The 18,192-nt window shown below is 37.2% G+C and overlaps 2 protein-coding genes across 8 annotated transcripts in view; one reads left to right on the forward strand and one right to left on the reverse strand.

Annotated features, from left to right (window-relative positions):
- SLC25A40 (solute carrier family 25 member 40) overlaps nucleotides 1–1,230 on the reverse strand; it is a 17,068-nt gene extending 15,838 nt beyond the window's left edge. Inside the window, exons 1-2 of one of the 3 annotated variants that reach the window (XM_066316926.1) lie at nucleotides 1,168–1,230; nucleotides 156–274 (exon numbers count right to left, since the gene is read on the reverse strand). In XM_066316926.1, coding sequence (XP_066173023.1) covers nucleotides 156–249 — 94 coding nt within the window. In that variant the 5' untranslated portion in view covers nucleotides 250–274; nucleotides 1,168–1,230. Of the gene's footprint in view, nucleotides 1–155; nucleotides 275–654; nucleotides 778–1,167 lie in introns of those variants that run through there. The other 2 variants (XM_066316917.1, XM_066316935.1) reach the window with 2 other exon arrangements.
- On the forward strand, nucleotides 728–15,897 carry DBF4 (DBF4-CDC7 kinase regulatory subunit). 5 transcript variants are annotated; one of them, XM_066316874.1, is made up of 12 exons: nucleotides 728–865; nucleotides 2,696–2,874; nucleotides 4,720–4,914; nucleotides 6,029–6,079; nucleotides 6,658–6,727; nucleotides 6,870–6,946; nucleotides 8,421–8,451; nucleotides 8,726–8,771; nucleotides 10,463–10,588; nucleotides 12,961–13,075; nucleotides 13,383–13,510; nucleotides 14,659–15,897. In XM_066316874.1, the coding sequence occupies exons 1-12, from the start codon at nucleotides 826–828 to the stop codon at nucleotides 15,722–15,724; spliced, it is 2,124 nt and encodes a 707-aa protein (XP_066172971.1). In that variant the 5' UTR covers nucleotides 728–825; the 3' UTR covers nucleotides 15,725–15,897. The 5 variants fall into 5 exon arrangements, with proteins under 5 accessions (XP_066172971.1, XP_066172952.1, XP_066172958.1 ...); XM_066316855.1 differs by lacking the exon at nucleotides 728–865 and adding an exon at nucleotides 1,387–1,577; XM_066316861.1 differs by lacking the exon at nucleotides 728–865 and adding an exon at nucleotides 1,387–1,577 and having other exon boundaries at nucleotides 8,729–8,771.
- Nucleotides 15,898–18,192: the final 2,295 nt, after the last annotated feature.

An 18,192-nucleotide genomic window follows, 5' to 3' on the forward strand; every position in this document is an offset into this window, starting at 1 on the left:
TATTTTCAAAGACAACAAAAAAGAGAAAACTATAAAAAATATCTTTGTTGAACATATTAGTGGAAACATACATAAGCAGGCATCATGCTGAGTCAAACTGAAGAGTAACCACTTGGTAAGATTCTCTCTGTGGCCAGCTTCACAGTTTGCCTTACCAAATAATGATGTAATTATAGCTCCACAACAAGAGGCTATTGCTTGCTGAACAACGGTTAGTTTTTGTATGTTGATATTACTAATTTCAGACATGGCTTTATCCCTGGAGAAGAAAAACCTGTTGAGGAACAGAGAAACATATTGTAAGACTACACTCAAAATTTGCACAAAAAAGTCAAGGGATAAATATTTTTAATTTTCATTACTAAGTTATATAGAACCAGCAATATTACTTTTCTACTTATATACAAGCATCTCAGTAAGTTTTGAGATTGAGAATATTAGAGCCATATTTTGCAAGTAAGTTTTCTAAAGACAATAAATCTTCAAAATCCTTCTTGCGTGAATTGCAACATTTGTATGTTCTTGCAAACCGCATTAAAGGTTTAACACGTATTACCCTTAACTTCAGCAAAGTGTTTACGGATATGCAAATAATCCTTACAAAGATAAACTCCCAGCCTGTGGCCCATAAACTGCGGAATAATTCACCCAGACCTTCTCTTGCTCCCATCTCTCCTGAGAGAACCCAGAAAGGGCTGCTACTGCTCCAGCAGCCACAGCTCTGCGAGTGATGACTGCGCGCCCTGGCATGCTCCTGGTGTGATAGGCAGGGACTACCAATAATGCCACCACAAATGTTAATTCCTTGAACACAGAAACTGAGGAATGCATTCACAACATCTGCAACTAGCCGGGACAGGAGAAGGTAATAAAAATACTTCAGAAAATAAAATGCCCGAAGAGAAGTGCCTCTTTCAAAATGTGGCACTGTGCTTTATTAGAGACTTTGATCTAAACTTTATTAGAAACATTGCTCTAAACTTTTCGTTTGCTCTATAAGAACGTTTTGTTATTTTCACTACGCCTCAAGTTAGATCAAAAAGTTGCACAAACCAACTGAAGCCCCTCAGGTGCTAACAACTGCAACGGCGGGTGGGGATTTTGTCTGTTTTTCATGTTTCTTTCACTCAGAACGGGACTGCTGCCCAGAATCGCCTGCATACATACCCATTTATCAGCAGCGCCCAGCTGCACCGGCCGGGGGCAAAGGTCTCTGCCACTCAAGCCCAGCCCAGGCTGCGGCCAGGAGAGAAGAAAGTCGCCACTCCTACCCCGCCTCCCGAGCCCAGGCCGCCCAGCCCGGTCCCACGGCCGCCTTCCCTCCTTCCCTCCTTCCCTCCTTCCCTCCTTCCCTCCTTGCCTCCTTGCCTCCTTCCCTGGCCCTCGGCCCGCCCCTGGGCGGAGGGGCCGCGCCGCGCGGGCCGTTGGCGAGGGCGCAGGGCCGCTGTGGCGGAGGCGGGAAGGCGGCCGAGGAGCGGCCGTGCCGATCGGGGAGCCGGCGGAGCAGAGCACGATGTGACTCCGCGGGAAGATGAAGCCGAGCGCTGCCGAGGCCGCCGACAAAGGAGCGCGTCCCCGTAAGCGGCGGGGGGCTGTGGGCAGCGCGGGGCAGCTGCCGCCGTCGGTCGGGCCTTTCTCGGGTGCCGGGGCCGCCATCCCGGCCGGGGCTGTGAGGCGCCGCAGCCGCCCCGTGCCGGGTTTGGGCCGGAGCCGCCCTCGGGCTGCCGCTGCGGGCAGGGGGCAGCTCCGGGGGCCTTTGCCTGCGCTGGGGAGTTAAACGTAAAAGCGTGCCCGTGGTGTGTGGGAGATGGCCGGGCCGCTGCCGGGCGAGCTGCTCCCCGCGGGCTTCGCTGGTATTTGTGTGGAGGGCGCCATAGGCCCAGGGTGTGAGAATGCACCCCCTTTGCCAGAGGGACTATTCATTGCTATTGCAGTCTTGCTAAAGCGCTCCAAACTTTTGATTATCCCTGAGTGGTTTAATATGTGTGCTCCAATATTAATTGCAGTGTTTAGTGTGTTAATATTTGAACGGCCGTGGCATGTGTGTGGTGCGCATAACACCATATTTGAACAGTGATCATCTACAGAATTTTCCTTGCATGCTTGCTTATCATCCATCTTTTCTGTTTGGATTCTGGATCAATTACACAAACCTATGTCTCCTCATTTTCATATTTCTCTAGGTTTTTTTATCTTCCAGATCCTTCAAAATTGACTGTTGTTCCTGCGTTATTTAGTATGCTCATAAACCTTTCTTAGAGCATTTTGCAGCACGAGTAGTGGTTCTGCTCCCTTTGCTGTCTAAGACTGTTTCAGGGAGGGATGGAATACTTAACAGAGGGACTGTTTTGGATGTTCCCTTTTTGTCTCTAAAAGAGGCCTGCTCACTTCCTGTGGCAGCTCTCATTGTCTTGAGCTTCTCCAGAGGAGAAGCAACTAGAAGTAAGCCAGTGAGGAAAAAAAACAAAACAATGTAAAACCAGTATGTGGAATTGTGCTTTGAGTAATATGGTCTAGTGAAAGATATCCCTCCTTATGGCAGGGAGGTTGAAACTAGATGATCTCTAAGGTCCCTTCCAGCCTAAGCTGTTCTATGGAAGCTTGCTCCAACCATTTCCATAATTTAGGAATTTTCCCTTTCGAAAATAAAACCGAAGTCCAGTTCTGTTTAAATTGCCTTATTTTTTTTCCCCAGAAGATGGAATACAAGCAAAAACAGAAAAGATAAGATCTTCCCTGAAGAATGTGAAAAAAGACACAGGAAAACCAGAGAAACTCAAATTTAAGCCACTCACTGGGAAGGTGTTTTACCTTGATATCCCATCAAATGTGATCTCTGAAAAGTTAGGAAAAGACCTCCAAGAGCTGGGAGGGGTAAGTTAATACTAGAGACTTGTATGAACCTAGAAGGAAATGTCCACATGTTGAATGCCTTTTTTGTGTTCTTTGCAGCTGCATTTTGGTGTTATTTGTAGTTATCTGAGATGGGGTCGTATTTTTCTGTTTGTCTTAAACTTTAGTACAAACAATGGACTTATCAACAAATTATTCTGTGGGTTTTCAAGAGAAGCTGCTTTACTGATTGGAACAAAAGTTCTTATTAGGAAATTTTGTTTTCAGTTGATTTTTCACCTGGCTTAAAATTTTGTCTAAATTTATTAGGTTTCATTCTTTGAGGTGCTTTTTCTTCTGCTGCTTCTGATTATATTGACAGGTTTGCATGTTACAACTAACAGTGTTCAGCTCAACCTGAAAGGGATTAAAAGAAGAGTTTTATGTATGTTTCCTGTAAGGCAGGAACTTCACTAACTACTTTTTGCACAGTATCTTAGTGTTTTTGAATACTCTGACTTCAACAATAAATTTTATAAGCATCTTAGTAATTTTTTTCTTAGTTCTCCTTTCTGTACGTAAGGAACTCTGATACAAGCAAGTACAGGATATAATAATAATATTAATTTCATTGTATGTATTACTAAACACCTTTTAAGCACAGGGGCAGGAGGGATCTGCTGTAATTGCTACCTGTTCTGAACACTGCCTTGGCCATACTTCATTGACCTCAGAGGGACACTGAGCAATTTTATAAAATTTGTGCTTGTAAATCAAGGTGCTGTCTGAAATCATAGTGTCAGTAAGGAATAGCAATAACACGGTTTTGAGTTAAATTAGGCATTGTGTTACATTTAACATCGAATAAGTGCATGCTGTTGTTTGTCTTTCTCTCTAAACCAGAATTTTAGGAATTCATGTGGGAAAAGTAAGGTCAAAACTCAGAGACTGAAAAGGAAGGTTTTTTTGGCTTATTCTGAGGAGTACATGCCTCAACCTGAGGTGCTGAACAGCCTCATGATCATTTACCACATGTTCCATTGTTACTTGTGTGGAGTGCACTTAGAAATGCCTCTCTGTATATTCTGTTTCTGTAAAGGGTACAGAGCAGAATTGAAAGGCATAATTTCAAGCTGTGTGATTTGTGCTTTCCACACTAATTAGTGGACAAAAGGAAAATACCTCCAACTGTACAATCTGACATGAATTAATAAAGCAGATAGCTGTTAATCACACTGTAGCTGGCAATGAAGGAGACTGAAGGGGCAAAATAGAAGAGAGTAAATGCAGAATGACCACATTTTTATATTGCTGAGTGTGAGAATGTGAATCTACTTAAGACTACTTTTTTGAGAAGTTGTATGAAAACTGTAGGTGTGAAACATGGTAGCAGTCCTGAATTTTAGTTTTTCTGCTGGTTCTAAGCTCAGTAAATTTATAGCTTCTTGCAGACTGTAAATTACATTTCTGAACACCCGCCTTTACGTTTAGCTGAATGCTTCTGTGTAATTTCTATTACATAAAATTAGAGAGTTGCTTTCCTTGAATTAGTCTGTTATTCCTCAATGCAATGTTTGCATTCTTGCAATTGGAAAGTATGACAGGTAGATAGTAAAAAATTGTAATAATCAAAACAAAGCAAAGCTCTTTTGATAAAGATTCCAAAATTAAGAAATTGAAATTAGAATTTGTAACTGGTAAGATGCTAGTACAACTTAATTGTCATTGTCATCCAGATATTTAGAAAATATTTTCTCGTTAGCTCAGATGTTTTTGAACCTAATTGTTTGGAAAGTTTTATCACTTTTCTTCAAAATGTTCAATGTAAAATTGAGTTACTGATCTGTTGTCCTGAAATAATTGTTCGGGTTTTTTCTTTATATTTAGAGAGTGGAGAGCTTTCTTAGCAAAGATATCAACTATCTGGTGACTAATAAAAAGGAGGCAAAATTTGCACCAACTCTTGGCCAGATTTCTCCTGTTCCTAGTCCAGAATCTGCATCTAATGGAGGAAATGGTTCCTCTCATCCTAGCACCCGAAAAGATCGACATGATGGAAGTTCATTTAAGATAGTAGATACAGTAAGTTTCTTAGTAATAATACTGCAAATCAGGTGCAATCCGTGGGACATGCTCTTACAATTTTTCTCCTGTTTTGTTTCCTAAAGGTGGCAGCAGTTTCCTTGGGTGAATAAGGGCTTTTCTTTCAAACGTTCTTTTTAATTTATTCAGGCTAACTTATTAAACCTAACAAACTCAAACTAATTCAGCAGTTTTTTACACTTATTTAAAGAAGGATCCATTTTTGCAAATAAGCAGAGTACACTAAAATATATTCTTATGTAGTATGTCTGACTTACAACAATAATGTCATGTTTGACAGCTAGATCAGGCACATGATATCATCCAGTGATTCCTGTCTCTTTAGCAACACAGCCTGTTAAAATCTGTCTGATTTGATGTTGTTAATGCTGATATCTGCAGAAACACTCTCTAGTAGTAGTAGGAAATAATTAAAATTGAGCATTGTGAATATTAAGATCTTTTGAGCTCTTGCTTAGGGGATCATATTAATTGCAACAGTTAGTATCTGAATTTATGCAGGTTTATGGGAAGTTTCTTATATGGGCAAGTCTTCTGTCCTTTCAAAACATAGTTGAAAATAATTAGCTGTACTATATATATATGGTACTTATTTAGAATCATGACCAGGCTGCAGGCTGGTCTTTGTATTGCATAGGGGAGGTCACTTCATTTTGGAAACACTCTGGATAGGTAAAGGCAGCCCATTGTGAATGAAGAGCAGAAAGCAGAAAAAGGAAATGTACTGGTGATAGAAAAGCAGGGCATAAGACAGAGGCTATGATTATATTCATGACTATAATTTTCACAAGCCCAGCTGATGAAACCTCATCTTTTGGTGTGTGTCACTGGCTGCTTATTCCCACCATCTGCTTTGTTCCAGCACTAACATTGCATTAATGATTGCAACTAATGATTACTTGTTGGGGTTTTTTTGGTTTTGTGTTTTTTTCCCTTTGACTGTATCAACTGTAATCCTGTGAGAAAGATGCATATTACTGAAAAATTAGCAGTAGGATGAACAAAAGGAGACCCTGGTAGCTAATGTATGTATTTGTTAAGAGCAATGTAAATGATCTCTCTTGGCTACAGGTGTGTTTCTGTTTTAATGTAGGTACGTATGAGCAGAGGAAAGTCCTTGGTTGAAAAAGCAATCAAAGAACAGGTAACTAAATAATCAACAAACTCGTGCTTCAGAGCTTTGGTGGTTTGTTTTTGTAGAAAACAAGCAGTAGCAAAAGTCTTAGTGGTTTTAGGGAGAAGTCATGGAATGCTCAGGCAGAAGCTGAGCGTATGTCCTAAAGTGAAGTGTCAGGTATGTTTTCTGGGTACTTCCTGAAGAATGGAAAGGCTTTGGAGTCTTAGGACAAGTAGTAAAATTTGTCAGGATTGCTAATATAATTAGGATTTGAGAGGGGCTCATGAAGCATATAAATTCACTGTCTTCAAATCTTACTATAAAATGTGACCATAAAGAACAGTTTTGGTTGTCTGAAGGTTAAATGTATTCTTTGTCTAAAGGTTAAATGTATTCTTTTGATGGTGAGGTACTGTAATACAGAGACAGACAGAAGAGGAGTCTAGTCTATTATTCTTTTGGCTAGAAGCAAAGCATGTGCATTTTAATCTGAGTTTTCATATAGCATGTTATGGTTTTAATTATTTTAAGAAATTACTATTTACTGTTTAAAATTATTAATATATTTTATGTTTAAGATTATTAATATATTTTATTGCTTGCAGGACTTAATCCCTTCTGGTAGTATACTATCCAATGCTTTGAGCTGGGGAGTGAAGATACTTCATATTGATGGTAAGTGTTTTTATTAGATCAAGCCTGACTTGAATGTGTAACATTCATTTAACTGTTCTTTTGTTGAATTGGAAATATTGAAAGTTATGGCAAACATACAAAAATTGAGTCAACTGAGTATAATTCTCATACTTTTTGCCAGATGTTAAGAATTGCATTGAACAAAAGAAAAGGGAGCTCTATCTAATCAAAAGAGCAGGCAGTTCTTCTAAAGATGTGGTAAGTGCCTCTCTGCCATTTATAAAAATGTCATTTGTTTCATTAACTAAGAAAACACTAATACTAAAGTACTAAGAACTGCTTACAGTGAAGCTTGTCGATTTTATTTTAATGAAGGTATTGCTCATTTTCAGTTTTTCACAAACTAGTATGTCTTGTGAATTGAATTAAAAGCCAGCATTGAAAATATGAAATACTTGCTGTAAATTTCAACATTATTTAAAAATAACTTCAATAGTAGCATTGATTTCATAGTGTGTAGAGCTGTGCTCTTGCAAAGGATATCGAAGTGTCAGAAGTGCTGAACTGTCTGAAATTTTCATTCTGCCTGCCTCAAAAGTAATTACTAAAATGTATTGTTGTTTTAGTATGATGTAGATGGCAGCTACATTACCTGGTGTAATTTTCCCTGTGACAGAGTGATTAGAAATTCTTTCATTTTGATGGGCCATTTTGAAAAATCATAGTTATATTTTCTGGACAAGCTGTCTCTATAAGGAATCTGCAACTCTTTCTTCCTTCATAGAGAATGAGCATAAAGCGTCTTGAAGCTATTTTGCCAAGTACGTGGAGTTGGCGAGTGCAAATCCCCTTTTCTCAGGTTTTTAGTCTCTGGTGTAGTGAGGCGTTAAAGCTTGTAGGTCTCATGTGCTCTGTCTGCAGTTGCTCAGGAATTTGCACAGTTGTCTGGTTTAGCCATGGGGCCTGATAAATAAAAGAAGCAAACTACCCAGCATGTGTTATGTTGTTTTGGAATGTAAAATCGGCTAGTTCTTGAGCCACTTAAAATCTTCTGCCAAGTCATCACTGTGCTGGCGGATAACGGGTGAGATGTTTTGGCAAATAGTGTGAAATGAGTTTGTGTTTTTAGCAGGATCAATTACATTTAACAGCTGATGCTTGAATGTAGACTTCACTCTTTTCTGAAGAAAAAAATATTCCTCTAGATTTTAGTCTTCATTGCTAAAATAATGAAAGATACAACCTGTGTAAATCCATTCAAATTAAAATTATTGTTTTAGTTGGAGATACTTGGTGATCTTCAGGTTTTGGTGGCTTTTTGCACCTTGCAGTTAATTAGCATTTATAAAGTGTTGTAAAAATGTTATCTGTATTAAAGATTGAACTTTCAACTATGGCGAGATATTTTCAGGGTGGAGAGAGTAAGTGTATAAATTTACCTTTCTGGGATTCTTTGTCTAGATTTGCTTTTTGAAAAAATAAATGGAGGCATCTGAAGGAAAGCACTTCTTTTTTCCAGTATAGAAAGAAATATTTCTTTGGGAAACATGTTACTTTGTTTCAAAGTACTAATGAGCTTAGTTTCCTGAAAAATTCATCATGACTTCATACGAAGTCATGATTAACACAGGGAGACAGACTCTCATAACTTAAATTATCTACAGCTAAATCTTTAAGTACAGTGCAAAATAATATTCACAGGGATTTTACACCATCTCTCTTTTTTCAATAGGGAAAACATGTTGCTGCTCAAAAGTCAAAAAGTAAGTACTTCAATGATTGTAGAGGTTTCTAGCTTGACTTACTTTCTGAATGCTTAAAAATGTGTTATATTTCTCCTGTGGTCACATGTGGTGTCATATGTCAATTTGTATGTCCAAAAGAAGCATGTAGAGTAATTTTATGGAAATCAAGAGGTTGTCAAAACCTGTACATAATGAGTTCTAAAATAAATTCTGCTTATTTATTAAGCTACTGGGACAACTGATAAATGATGAAAAGTAATTCTCTATTGATTTCCTTTTCTCCCCCTTTGAGCAGGTAGACTGAAAAGTCCGTTTATCAGGGTGGAAGATAGGAGTCGGTAAGTGTTCTCTTCATGCATTTAGTAACGTGATTCTCAAACTGAGTAATTCAGAATTACTTGAGGAGGTGTGTTCTTAAATCTCAATTCCTTTCAACTTCATGGCTTCAGATGTCAGGTGTACTGCCCTCTTAAAATGACATACAAATGTCTTTAGCCACCAAATGAGATTAAGCAAGTAGTAGTATAGTAGGGAATATTTGTGGTAGGTAATGGAAGTGGCAAGTTAACAGGTGATTCCAGTTTGTAGATCATGAGAGTGGGTTATTTGGGTTACTTCTACCAGGGAATGAAAGGGAATCCTGAACCTCTACATCTTTTCTTAGATCCAAATCGTGTAGCCCAAAAGATGAATAAAACTTTGCATACTGAATTCCACTCCTGTAGTTCCAACTCAATTATGTTCATCTCCTGCTGAGACTGTTTAGATATAAGGAAAGAGATGTTGTTAGTTAAAATAACTAATTGAAATTCAGTTTAATTTCCTGTTCAATCATTTCTTTTTAAAAGGAAAAATTACAAGCTATTAATCTGATTTCATTATCCACAGTAGCATGAGACTTGATACTTTCAGCCTTGAAAAATTTCACATATTTCTGGTCCTGTATTCAGTCAGTCTTTGTTGTGTAAAAAAATGCTGGTTATCCAGAAACGGAGAGAACAATGAATTGTATAAACAGTTTGGTTCTGCAGAGCATAATTTGCACCTTTAAATTCCTAACTAACTTTTGAGTTATGGTGTTGTTTATAAGCACTAAAATCTTTGACCTGATTTCTCTGACGCTTTCCTGAATTGAAAAAAAGAAATTTTAACCTGGTTGTACACTGTGAGTTGGTGCTATAGGTATGAGGGACAGGGGGATGGTGGGGAGAATTGGACAGAGTTGTAAGGGTAAGAATTTCATATATAAATATATGTGAATTTCACAATGTGGTGGAGTACTAAACACTTGAAGCATTTCTAAATATTTATGTAACATGATGTTTTTTAATGTTTATGCAACATAAGTAACAGTTTAGAAGCAGAATGTGATGCTTTGTTGTTGCCATTATGTTTTCCAGACTTGCTCTTGTAGTTTTGCCTGGGTAGCTTATAATAGTAATGTGGGAGAAAAGTCAGATTGAATTCTGCTAACAGCATTTCAGTCAACTGATTATTCAGTATGTGAACTTTTGACATGTCCTATTTTAGAAGTTCTTAGTCTGTTCAGAGCACTGATATGGTTGCTAGTTCTGGTATCTGAGAGTACAGTGGTGTACAGGGATATTATTTTTCTGAAAAATGAAAAAGTCAGTTTTAAAACTTTGAATGGTGAATTGATTGGTTTTTACAAAGAAAATTATGTTTTAAAAAAGCATTGGGTGTTGGGAAATGCTGTAGCTGCTTCTCAGGAGCTCGAAGGCACTGTTGTCCAAATTGTTCTTGGGTTTATTGGTTACTCAACTCAAAACAACTAATAGGCACACAATTGGTATCCCAAGGAATGTGTAAGACAGCTATGGAAACTGAAGGAAAGTATCAAGGAAAGAACGAATGACTTATATGAAGATATTTATCTGCTTAGCATTCTGTCTATGTCATATGTAAAGGAGAAATGCTTTTTCAAGGTTTTGGACCTGGAGTAATGTATGTAATGAAGCCCTTTTTCCATTTTTGATGGTTCTCATGCACTTGTTTTCTGTTAATACAGCCAGTACCGACCATTTTATCTGCAGTTACTGAATTTTCCATTTCTGAACTATTGTGTTCCAAAGCCATATAGTCCATTTGAGGTGGATAAGAAGTATCCTTCTGGTCAAAAGCAGTCCAAGGAAAGGTTTGTTGAAAACTTTATTTTATTGAGGTATGGGTAGAGGAGTGTGTTCTCTGATGACTAATTTTGTTCTAAAATAATTTCTCATCTTCTAATTTTCTGTGCTATTTAATACTATTAGCCCTGTTTCATCTATTTACTGCACTGTTGGTATCTGTCTTTCTATCTATGCCCTCTTTATTCTGTCTTTAGCCCTTTTTTTGGGCATACAGATGCATATTTCCAAAAATGTGGCCTTCTCCTTTCACTGTGGGTCAGCCTAAGATATTTTTTTCCTTTCTGCCACTGGTTTCTTCTTTGTCCTCATCTTGGATGCTGTTCGGTAAGTATTTCACAAGAAGTGGGTTTCTTAAGACCTCTTTTGTATTTGTTCATATAGTGCTGAAATAAATAGTTGGATTTATTAAAGCAGTGATATTCAACCACAGTGTCTGAGCATTGTTGATAAAGAGTGTATATTGTTGATAATTTATAGAAATGAGAGAGACTGCTAATACTGCTTCAATTCTTCAAAGATGAAAAGTGGATGCCAGCAGCACAGTAGAATTGCAGCTGGCTTTACAGCAAGTGTTTATGTGATACATTTTGGAATTCAGGCTCTGTTTGAGCGCTACAGATGCAGTTAGTACTTCAGCAAATCAATTTTGTGATTTGAAACTATTTAAGAGTCTTAACTGATTTTTGTGAATCAATGTTGGTTTTTAATTTTTTTTCTACCGAGTTCTTTTCACTGACTTCTAAAATTGATTCACGTGAGAGACTAAATATATTTAGGTGAAGGGTAGCTTTCATGTATGTGGAACCTTGTGTTTTTGCTGCTTTTCTGTCCTTGGGGCTTAAGACTTACTTAGGTGTGAAATCTGTTTTCTTTATGAAGTGGCTTCTCCACAGTTCTGTCCAGTCTTGACCGTAAGACAGTGCTGGAGGTCTCAACCAATATTGCCCTGATGCTTTTTTTTTTTTTTTTTTTTTTTTTTTTTTTTTTTTTTTTTTAATTGTAAGGAAGATAGCAGTATGAAAAGGCAAAAAATATGTATTGCAGGGGTTTCTGCTGTATTAATAAGGCAATTTCTGATTGTGTCTCTTCAGAGGATGTTGGAAAGGCCCATTCTTTTTAAAGCATTAAAAAACCAAAAAGGCAGTTTTTGTTTAGATGGATTAAGGAGTATGATATATTAAATAATTCAGGATTTATGTTTGAATAAATATTCCTAATTAATATTTCCACTGGGCACATAACAAAGAGATGGTTAGGTGGAAAATGTTTCATACTCAGCAGGTGAATGTGACCAATGTCAATTTTGGGAGGGAGAGACAGAGGAGGAGGATGTTCACTTGTTTTGTCTTTACCTGGGAAAAGAACTTGTTGGAGACAAATTGTTAGTTCTACTTACTTCTGCATTGGGCAAGACCTGCAGACTTAATCAATGTTCAGATGATCCATCCTATTGCTTCTGCCCTGCTTTACTGATTCTCTGGGAGTTTTACTGTTCTCCAGAGGGAGGCTGTGAAGGCTGACGTGACGGTTAAAGCACACACTGGAGTCCCCTGTCCCGGGGAACCAAGGAAATGCTGGGGCAGGGTGTTAACAGTACATTGCTATGCTTTGTAAGCTAGAGATTTTTCAAGACAGATTTTTAGATGTAAAGTTCTGAGCTTACATCTATGCAAATACTTGGTAAAAAGAGAGATAGAACTATTCCTTCAAAGTAAAAAGGAAGGAGAGATTGATGACTTTGCTTTACTGCTGGCATATCGGCCTTAAGTGGTTTAATAGTAGATTGCATCAAGCAGTAGCTCTTTCCACATGAGTATTCTGAAGATCATTGAGCAGCTGTTGAAAACCTCTTCATATTTTAATGTCCAGGAAGAGCTTTAGGTTCATTTTTTTGCATCCCACTTAGCCTTTACCTAGAAAACAGGACAAAATGGCATTTGGTCAGCATATTCCAAATTATGTGTTGCCAACAGTGGGTGTTAATTTTTTTCCCTGTTTCTAGTTTGGATTTTATCAGCTGTGCACAGAAACTTTGAAATGTCCTTTGATTTTTTTATTTGTTTAGTAATTTTGTGTTATTTAGTCTGAATCAGTGATAGTACTATGTCTGTACTAACCAGGATGCTCTATGCTAATGTGTCATTCCACTGGGTCTGCCTTTCTTCTTGCAGTAAGCGTTTCTGGATTTTGTTTGTTTGATGTTAAATCTATGCATAACTCTTCGGGTTTTTTAAGTGTTGACTAAAATAATGTAAATAGTTTAAGGGAAAAGAAAGGGGTTTTTTTGAGGGGTGTTTTAAGTAAGAATGAACATACTGTGAGGAACAAGTTGAGCACTCGGTTCCTTGTTTAAGACTCATTATTATTCTCTTAACAGAAACAAAATAAACAGTGACAAGGATTGTGGAATGCCTGCTCAGCTTCCTCAGAAGGACAAAAAAAAGAGAGGATATTGTGAATGTTGTGGGAAGAAATATGAAGATCTGCAAACAGTATGTAAAATGTCAAGTGTATGCTTTGATACCATCATATCTCTTTAATGTGGTATCACCAGAGGTTTCTCTATAATTTTTTATTTTAGAATATTTTTCTGAATAACCAGAAAATTTGTATTGTTTCCCATGTTAGAATCAGCAATTAAGATGTAAAACCTATCTCTGACAGCTGAAGGCACTAGCTATTAGTCTTAGAGACGCTGGTAGTAAATTAATGATATTTACTTGCTTCTTATTGTACTGTTGACTTGGATATTCATATCTGTATTATTAAATTTATTTCATGTTTTTTTCTTTATTGCAGCATCTTGAAAGTGAGCGGCACCGAAATTTTGCACAAAGCACACAGTATGAAGTTGTTGATGATATAATCTCAAAGCTAGTTTATGAGTTTGTTGCATACAAAGATGATGATACAGAAAAAGTAAAAAGGTGAGTTACATGTTGTAAATTCTAAAGACTCCATGAGTCAGGACCTTGAACATAAAGGTAGCTCTGAAATTCCTGGTCTGAATAGACCAGGATAGATTCATGTTTTTAAGGTTGAAATAAGTCATGAAAATTTTCAATGAGGTTGTATATGACAAATCAGTTCTGTAAAATAGAATTTAGGAAAAAAAACCAAAACAGAAGTGCAGATGACATCAGAGAAAGATGAGACTGAAAGTTGCCAGAAGCTGTCCTACTTATCTTCAGCTCTCAGTAACACAAAATCTACTATACTGAAATACTGCTGACAGAAAGACAGCAATGTTTGCTCTGAATGTTTTCTGTCATTTTTATACTCTAAGGACAGCAAATTAGTCAATCTGGTGTCCTTACTTGTGGAAAAACTTCCTACCTGCACTCTAAACCTCTTAGCTTCTGTGCTACTTGTGCAGGACAGAGAAAGCAAATGTTCCTTTCTTTGGAGCTCAAGAGCTTGAAGGGGCAAGAAAGGCTTGTTTGGTGTCTTGGACTGTAGGGTCTTTTCTGCATGAAGCAGTAACACTATTCAAGGTTGGTCTTATTTTTTGGAAATTAGTCAGGAGATATGGAATAACTTTCTTGTTTATTTATTTTAAAAAAGGCAAGTAATGAAGAGATAAGGATATTCTTAGTGAAATCAAAGGGAATGCAAATAGAATCAAACAACTGCCTAATGAAAACAAGCCTTTATTTCTTTCGTGATTTCAAAATACTCAGAGTTGTTAGGCTTGAAATCCTGTCAAGAAAATCATGTTAATTTCGTGTGTATATATCGTAGAATATTTGTAATTATTTATAGTCATTGCATTATCTTCATTAACTTCTTTTGTTCTTAATGCCACTGTAAATTGAGATTTACTGAAATATTAGACTGCTTTGTGTTTTTAAAACAATTTCATGAGCTGTAGAAATCAGTAAGAAAGCATCAAAACTATAAGGCACTTAGCTCCAGCAGAAATAGTTTGTTACTACCCTAAATGTATCTTTCCTTGAGGAGTAAAAACAAAAGCTCCTTTGTCAGTTCAGTTGCTTTTCTAGGATCAGTTGCATATGGAGTTACGTTGCACGGGGTTTTTTATATTTATTAGTATTTTTAAACAATTTCATTGTAGGACAAAATGTAGCACAGGATGTTTTTCTCCTATTATTGGAAAGATAACCAGACCAGATGAGCTGAAAGAGCGACTGAAAAAGCAACGCATTTCTTTGAAAACTTACTCCTGGAAGGATACTGCAATGCAGGCACTCAAACTGGATCGCCAGCCTGCAGAACTACAGCCAAATTCTGTGCCAATACCTACCCCTGTTTCTGCATCTGTCTCTTCAGCTCTTTGGTGTTACCCATCACAACCTTCAGAACTAAAAAGTAAGTTCAGAATTAATAATGAAAACATGAAGACTGATTGTTCCTGTGCTGTGAAGTTAAGAGAGACTGTTGTATCGTCAAATTCCATACAACCACCCCTTCAGAAAACTGACAAAGTGTACACAGAGAACTTGTCTCAAGCTTCTGAGCCGTTCAGCAAGGAAATACTGGTACCAGATGTAAGTAAAAAGAATGAACAGTGTTTTCAGGAAGGAGTGGATACTTTATATTCTCATACCCAAGTTACAGATTTTAGTGAAAATGACAAAAACTTAGTGCAGCAAAAACGAAAATTAAACAATTCAGTAGTTCTACCAGCAAAGTGCTTGAAAAAAACAGATGCCAATCCTACGTTTGTCAAGAAACATCACGATTTATGTGATAATCATCAGCAAATGCAGCACAGTGTCGTTCTGAAGGCTGAGGTATCTGACACTGCTGTGAACAAAGGACTTAATGCATCAGCTGCCAGCACTGCCCACAGTTCACCGTCTGGAAAGCCGCACAGAAAAGTGAAGCTTAATTTGAGAAGGAATAAAAGGGAAACCCTGAAACAGCATATGGAGTTATGTGGAAAGAATTCAGATAGACTGTCTGTACCTGAAGAGAAGAAAAGCACTTGTAGCTCACCACTGCAGACCCTATTGGAGTTATTTCAGACAAGTGAAAGAAACTCAGAATTTGCAGGTTTCTCAAGTTACCCTGAGAACAAATGTTCAGTGAACACAAATGATACATGTGAAGGGCAGAATGCAAATGTTCTGTGGTCATTATTTTCCTCTTCATCCTCATCCCCATTTTTTGGATTTTAATACTGGTTTATTTAATATAATGATTTTTTAATTGACTTGAAAACTTAAGATTCTATTCATGAAGAATAAACTTGCTGTATTATATGTACAGATTATTTGGTTTTCAAGTTTTTTAATGCAAAAGTTTCTGTATGTAAATATGAAAAATAAAACAAAGTTTGGCTTTGGTCATATGTTTTGGGGTTTTTTTAGAGGTACTGCTTTATTGTGTCTGGTAGAAGGCTCTGACCCCACATTTGGATTAAATCAATTGCTAGGCAAAGCATGATGCAGCTGCATTTAGATAGTCAGTGATTTTAGAAAATTACTCTATGATACGTTCCAAGTAACCACATTAGAAATAACTGGATGTTCCACTGAAAATAAAGTAGCCCATTACTCACGGATTACTGATGTTTTGCAGGCATTTGGTTGCTTCCCTTTTCTGTTTCTTCTACTGCTTTAATAGACAACACAGCAACAAAGATGTATTGCATTCTTTGACTGCTCTGATGTATCCTTATTAAATTAAAACTAGCTCTATTGTGTATTTCAGCTAATAGGAAAGCAGTTAGCTGTATGTATTTTCATTGGGGGAAAAGAAACAAACAACAGGACAGGTAGGTTTCTGATCGACTTGGGTGGTTCATTTGATTTTTTTTTTTTTCTGAGTAGCCAGCCTGTCAGATTGGCTTTACTCAGAAACAGAGTGAAAGACAAGTGAGAGTTGGGAAGACTTTTTTTTTTTTAATAATGCAGATCTTTACCAGAGCTGATTTCTTTCAAAATTTCTGTATTGTAAATCATGAGAGGGCCCAAGGATGAAAAGGATGAAATTACAAGAGGCAAAGCTTTATTAATAAATGTAGAGTGCCTTAAGGTCATACAAGAGATCTCAACCGCAGAAATTACTTGCATTAATTTTGGCATAAATTACTTGTTTGCATTTTCATTTCTTGCCCATTTAATATTCTCAAACTTAGAGCTCTTACTGTTAAAGTGCTTTAATGTTGCAGGCTATGGTGTGTCCTTTATAGACTGTTTTCTGTGAAGGAGAGGTAAAGCTGTTCGGAGAGCAGGAATGGATGAGAAAAATGATAGAAAATTACTTTCCTTTACAGAGGGTATGAATTGGAAGCTTAATGATGAAAGTAGCTGCTTAGGGAGTTACTGTCACCTTTAAAGATGACATACCTTATTTCTCTGTTAATGTAATTGCATGTACATTCTAGTGAGGCCTTGCTTTTGGCTTCTCCATCTTGCTGGTCACTTCTGGCTTGATTTATAGTTAATTCACATCTGGATTCACATCCAGAAAGCATAGAAAGCCAGTACAGAAATGAGCAAAATTAACATTTTAAAGAGGAATTGATCTTGAATGTGTATATCTGTATTTACTTTTTGCCTGTAAATTACCAGTATATAGTACTGTAGGACTGGGACTTAAAAGTAGAAGATTGAAGCAATTACTTTCTTCTTCATTTTAAATTACGCTTTAATGATTGCTGTCTGGTTCAGTGAGTTCAATATATTTTAGGAACAAGTGTTTTGACTGTTTTTCTTCTATTGAGATAATTTTGTTTGATTGGAGGATTTTTTGGTGGGTTGGTTTGGAATTTTTATTTTTTGGGTTTTTTTGGGTTTTTTTGTTTTTGAGGGAGGGGTTTGGTTTTTTGGGGAGATTGGTTGGAGCTTCTCTGGGGGTGGGTTTTTTCAAGCTTTTGGTTCAGTCTTAAAAGTAGAATCAAGAAAAATTTGCATTTCCCCCTAAAGCGTTGCAAGAATCTGCCAAGTAAGTATCACTTGCTTCTGCCTCTCTGCTCCCATCCCTGGGGCACACACTCCTGGTGTGTACCTGGCCTGGTGGCCTCCAACTGGGATGGGTGCATGGCTACTGCATGGCTACACATAAGGATTGCTGCAACGTTAAGGGTCAACAGTAGAGGAAGTCACTCTTAGTAAATCTACTCATCAGATAAAAAGTGTGTGTGTTTTGCATATGATTAAATGCAGTCCTAGAACGTGTTAGGTCAATGGGCACTGCACAGAGAAATTTTGAACTCACTGGAATCTGGCTTTAGAATCGTGAAAGGAAAAAAAAACCTTGAGATTTGTCATTAAAATATGAAGACTATTCATTGTAATCCAGAATAAGGTAGGAGAGTCACTGCTAATGGTTGCAAAAAGCAGTTCTAGTCATGATGCAGATTTTGTTTACTGGTCACTTTCATGTGTGTTTAGAGTCCCGTTTGTTGTATGTTCAGTTGGTATCACAAGCCACAGTAAGCCCATTAACAATTTCCAAAACGGATTTGCTCAACATACTTAATTATTTTAATGTATTTATTATCTTTTAAGCTTGTTTAAAAAAAACAACCCACAGTTTCTACAAAAGTTTGAATATTGTTTTTATGTTACAATTTGTATTTATGTTACAATTTGAAAAAATATGTATGGAAGGGTAGTTACTAGAACGTCTGTCTCTGATT

Source organism: Sylvia atricapilla, chromosome 1, assembly GCF_009819655.1.
Source record: "Sylvia atricapilla isolate bSylAtr1 chromosome 1, bSylAtr1.pri, whole genome shotgun sequence".
NCBI lineage: Eukaryota > Metazoa > Chordata > Aves > Passeriformes > Sylviidae > Sylvia > Sylvia atricapilla.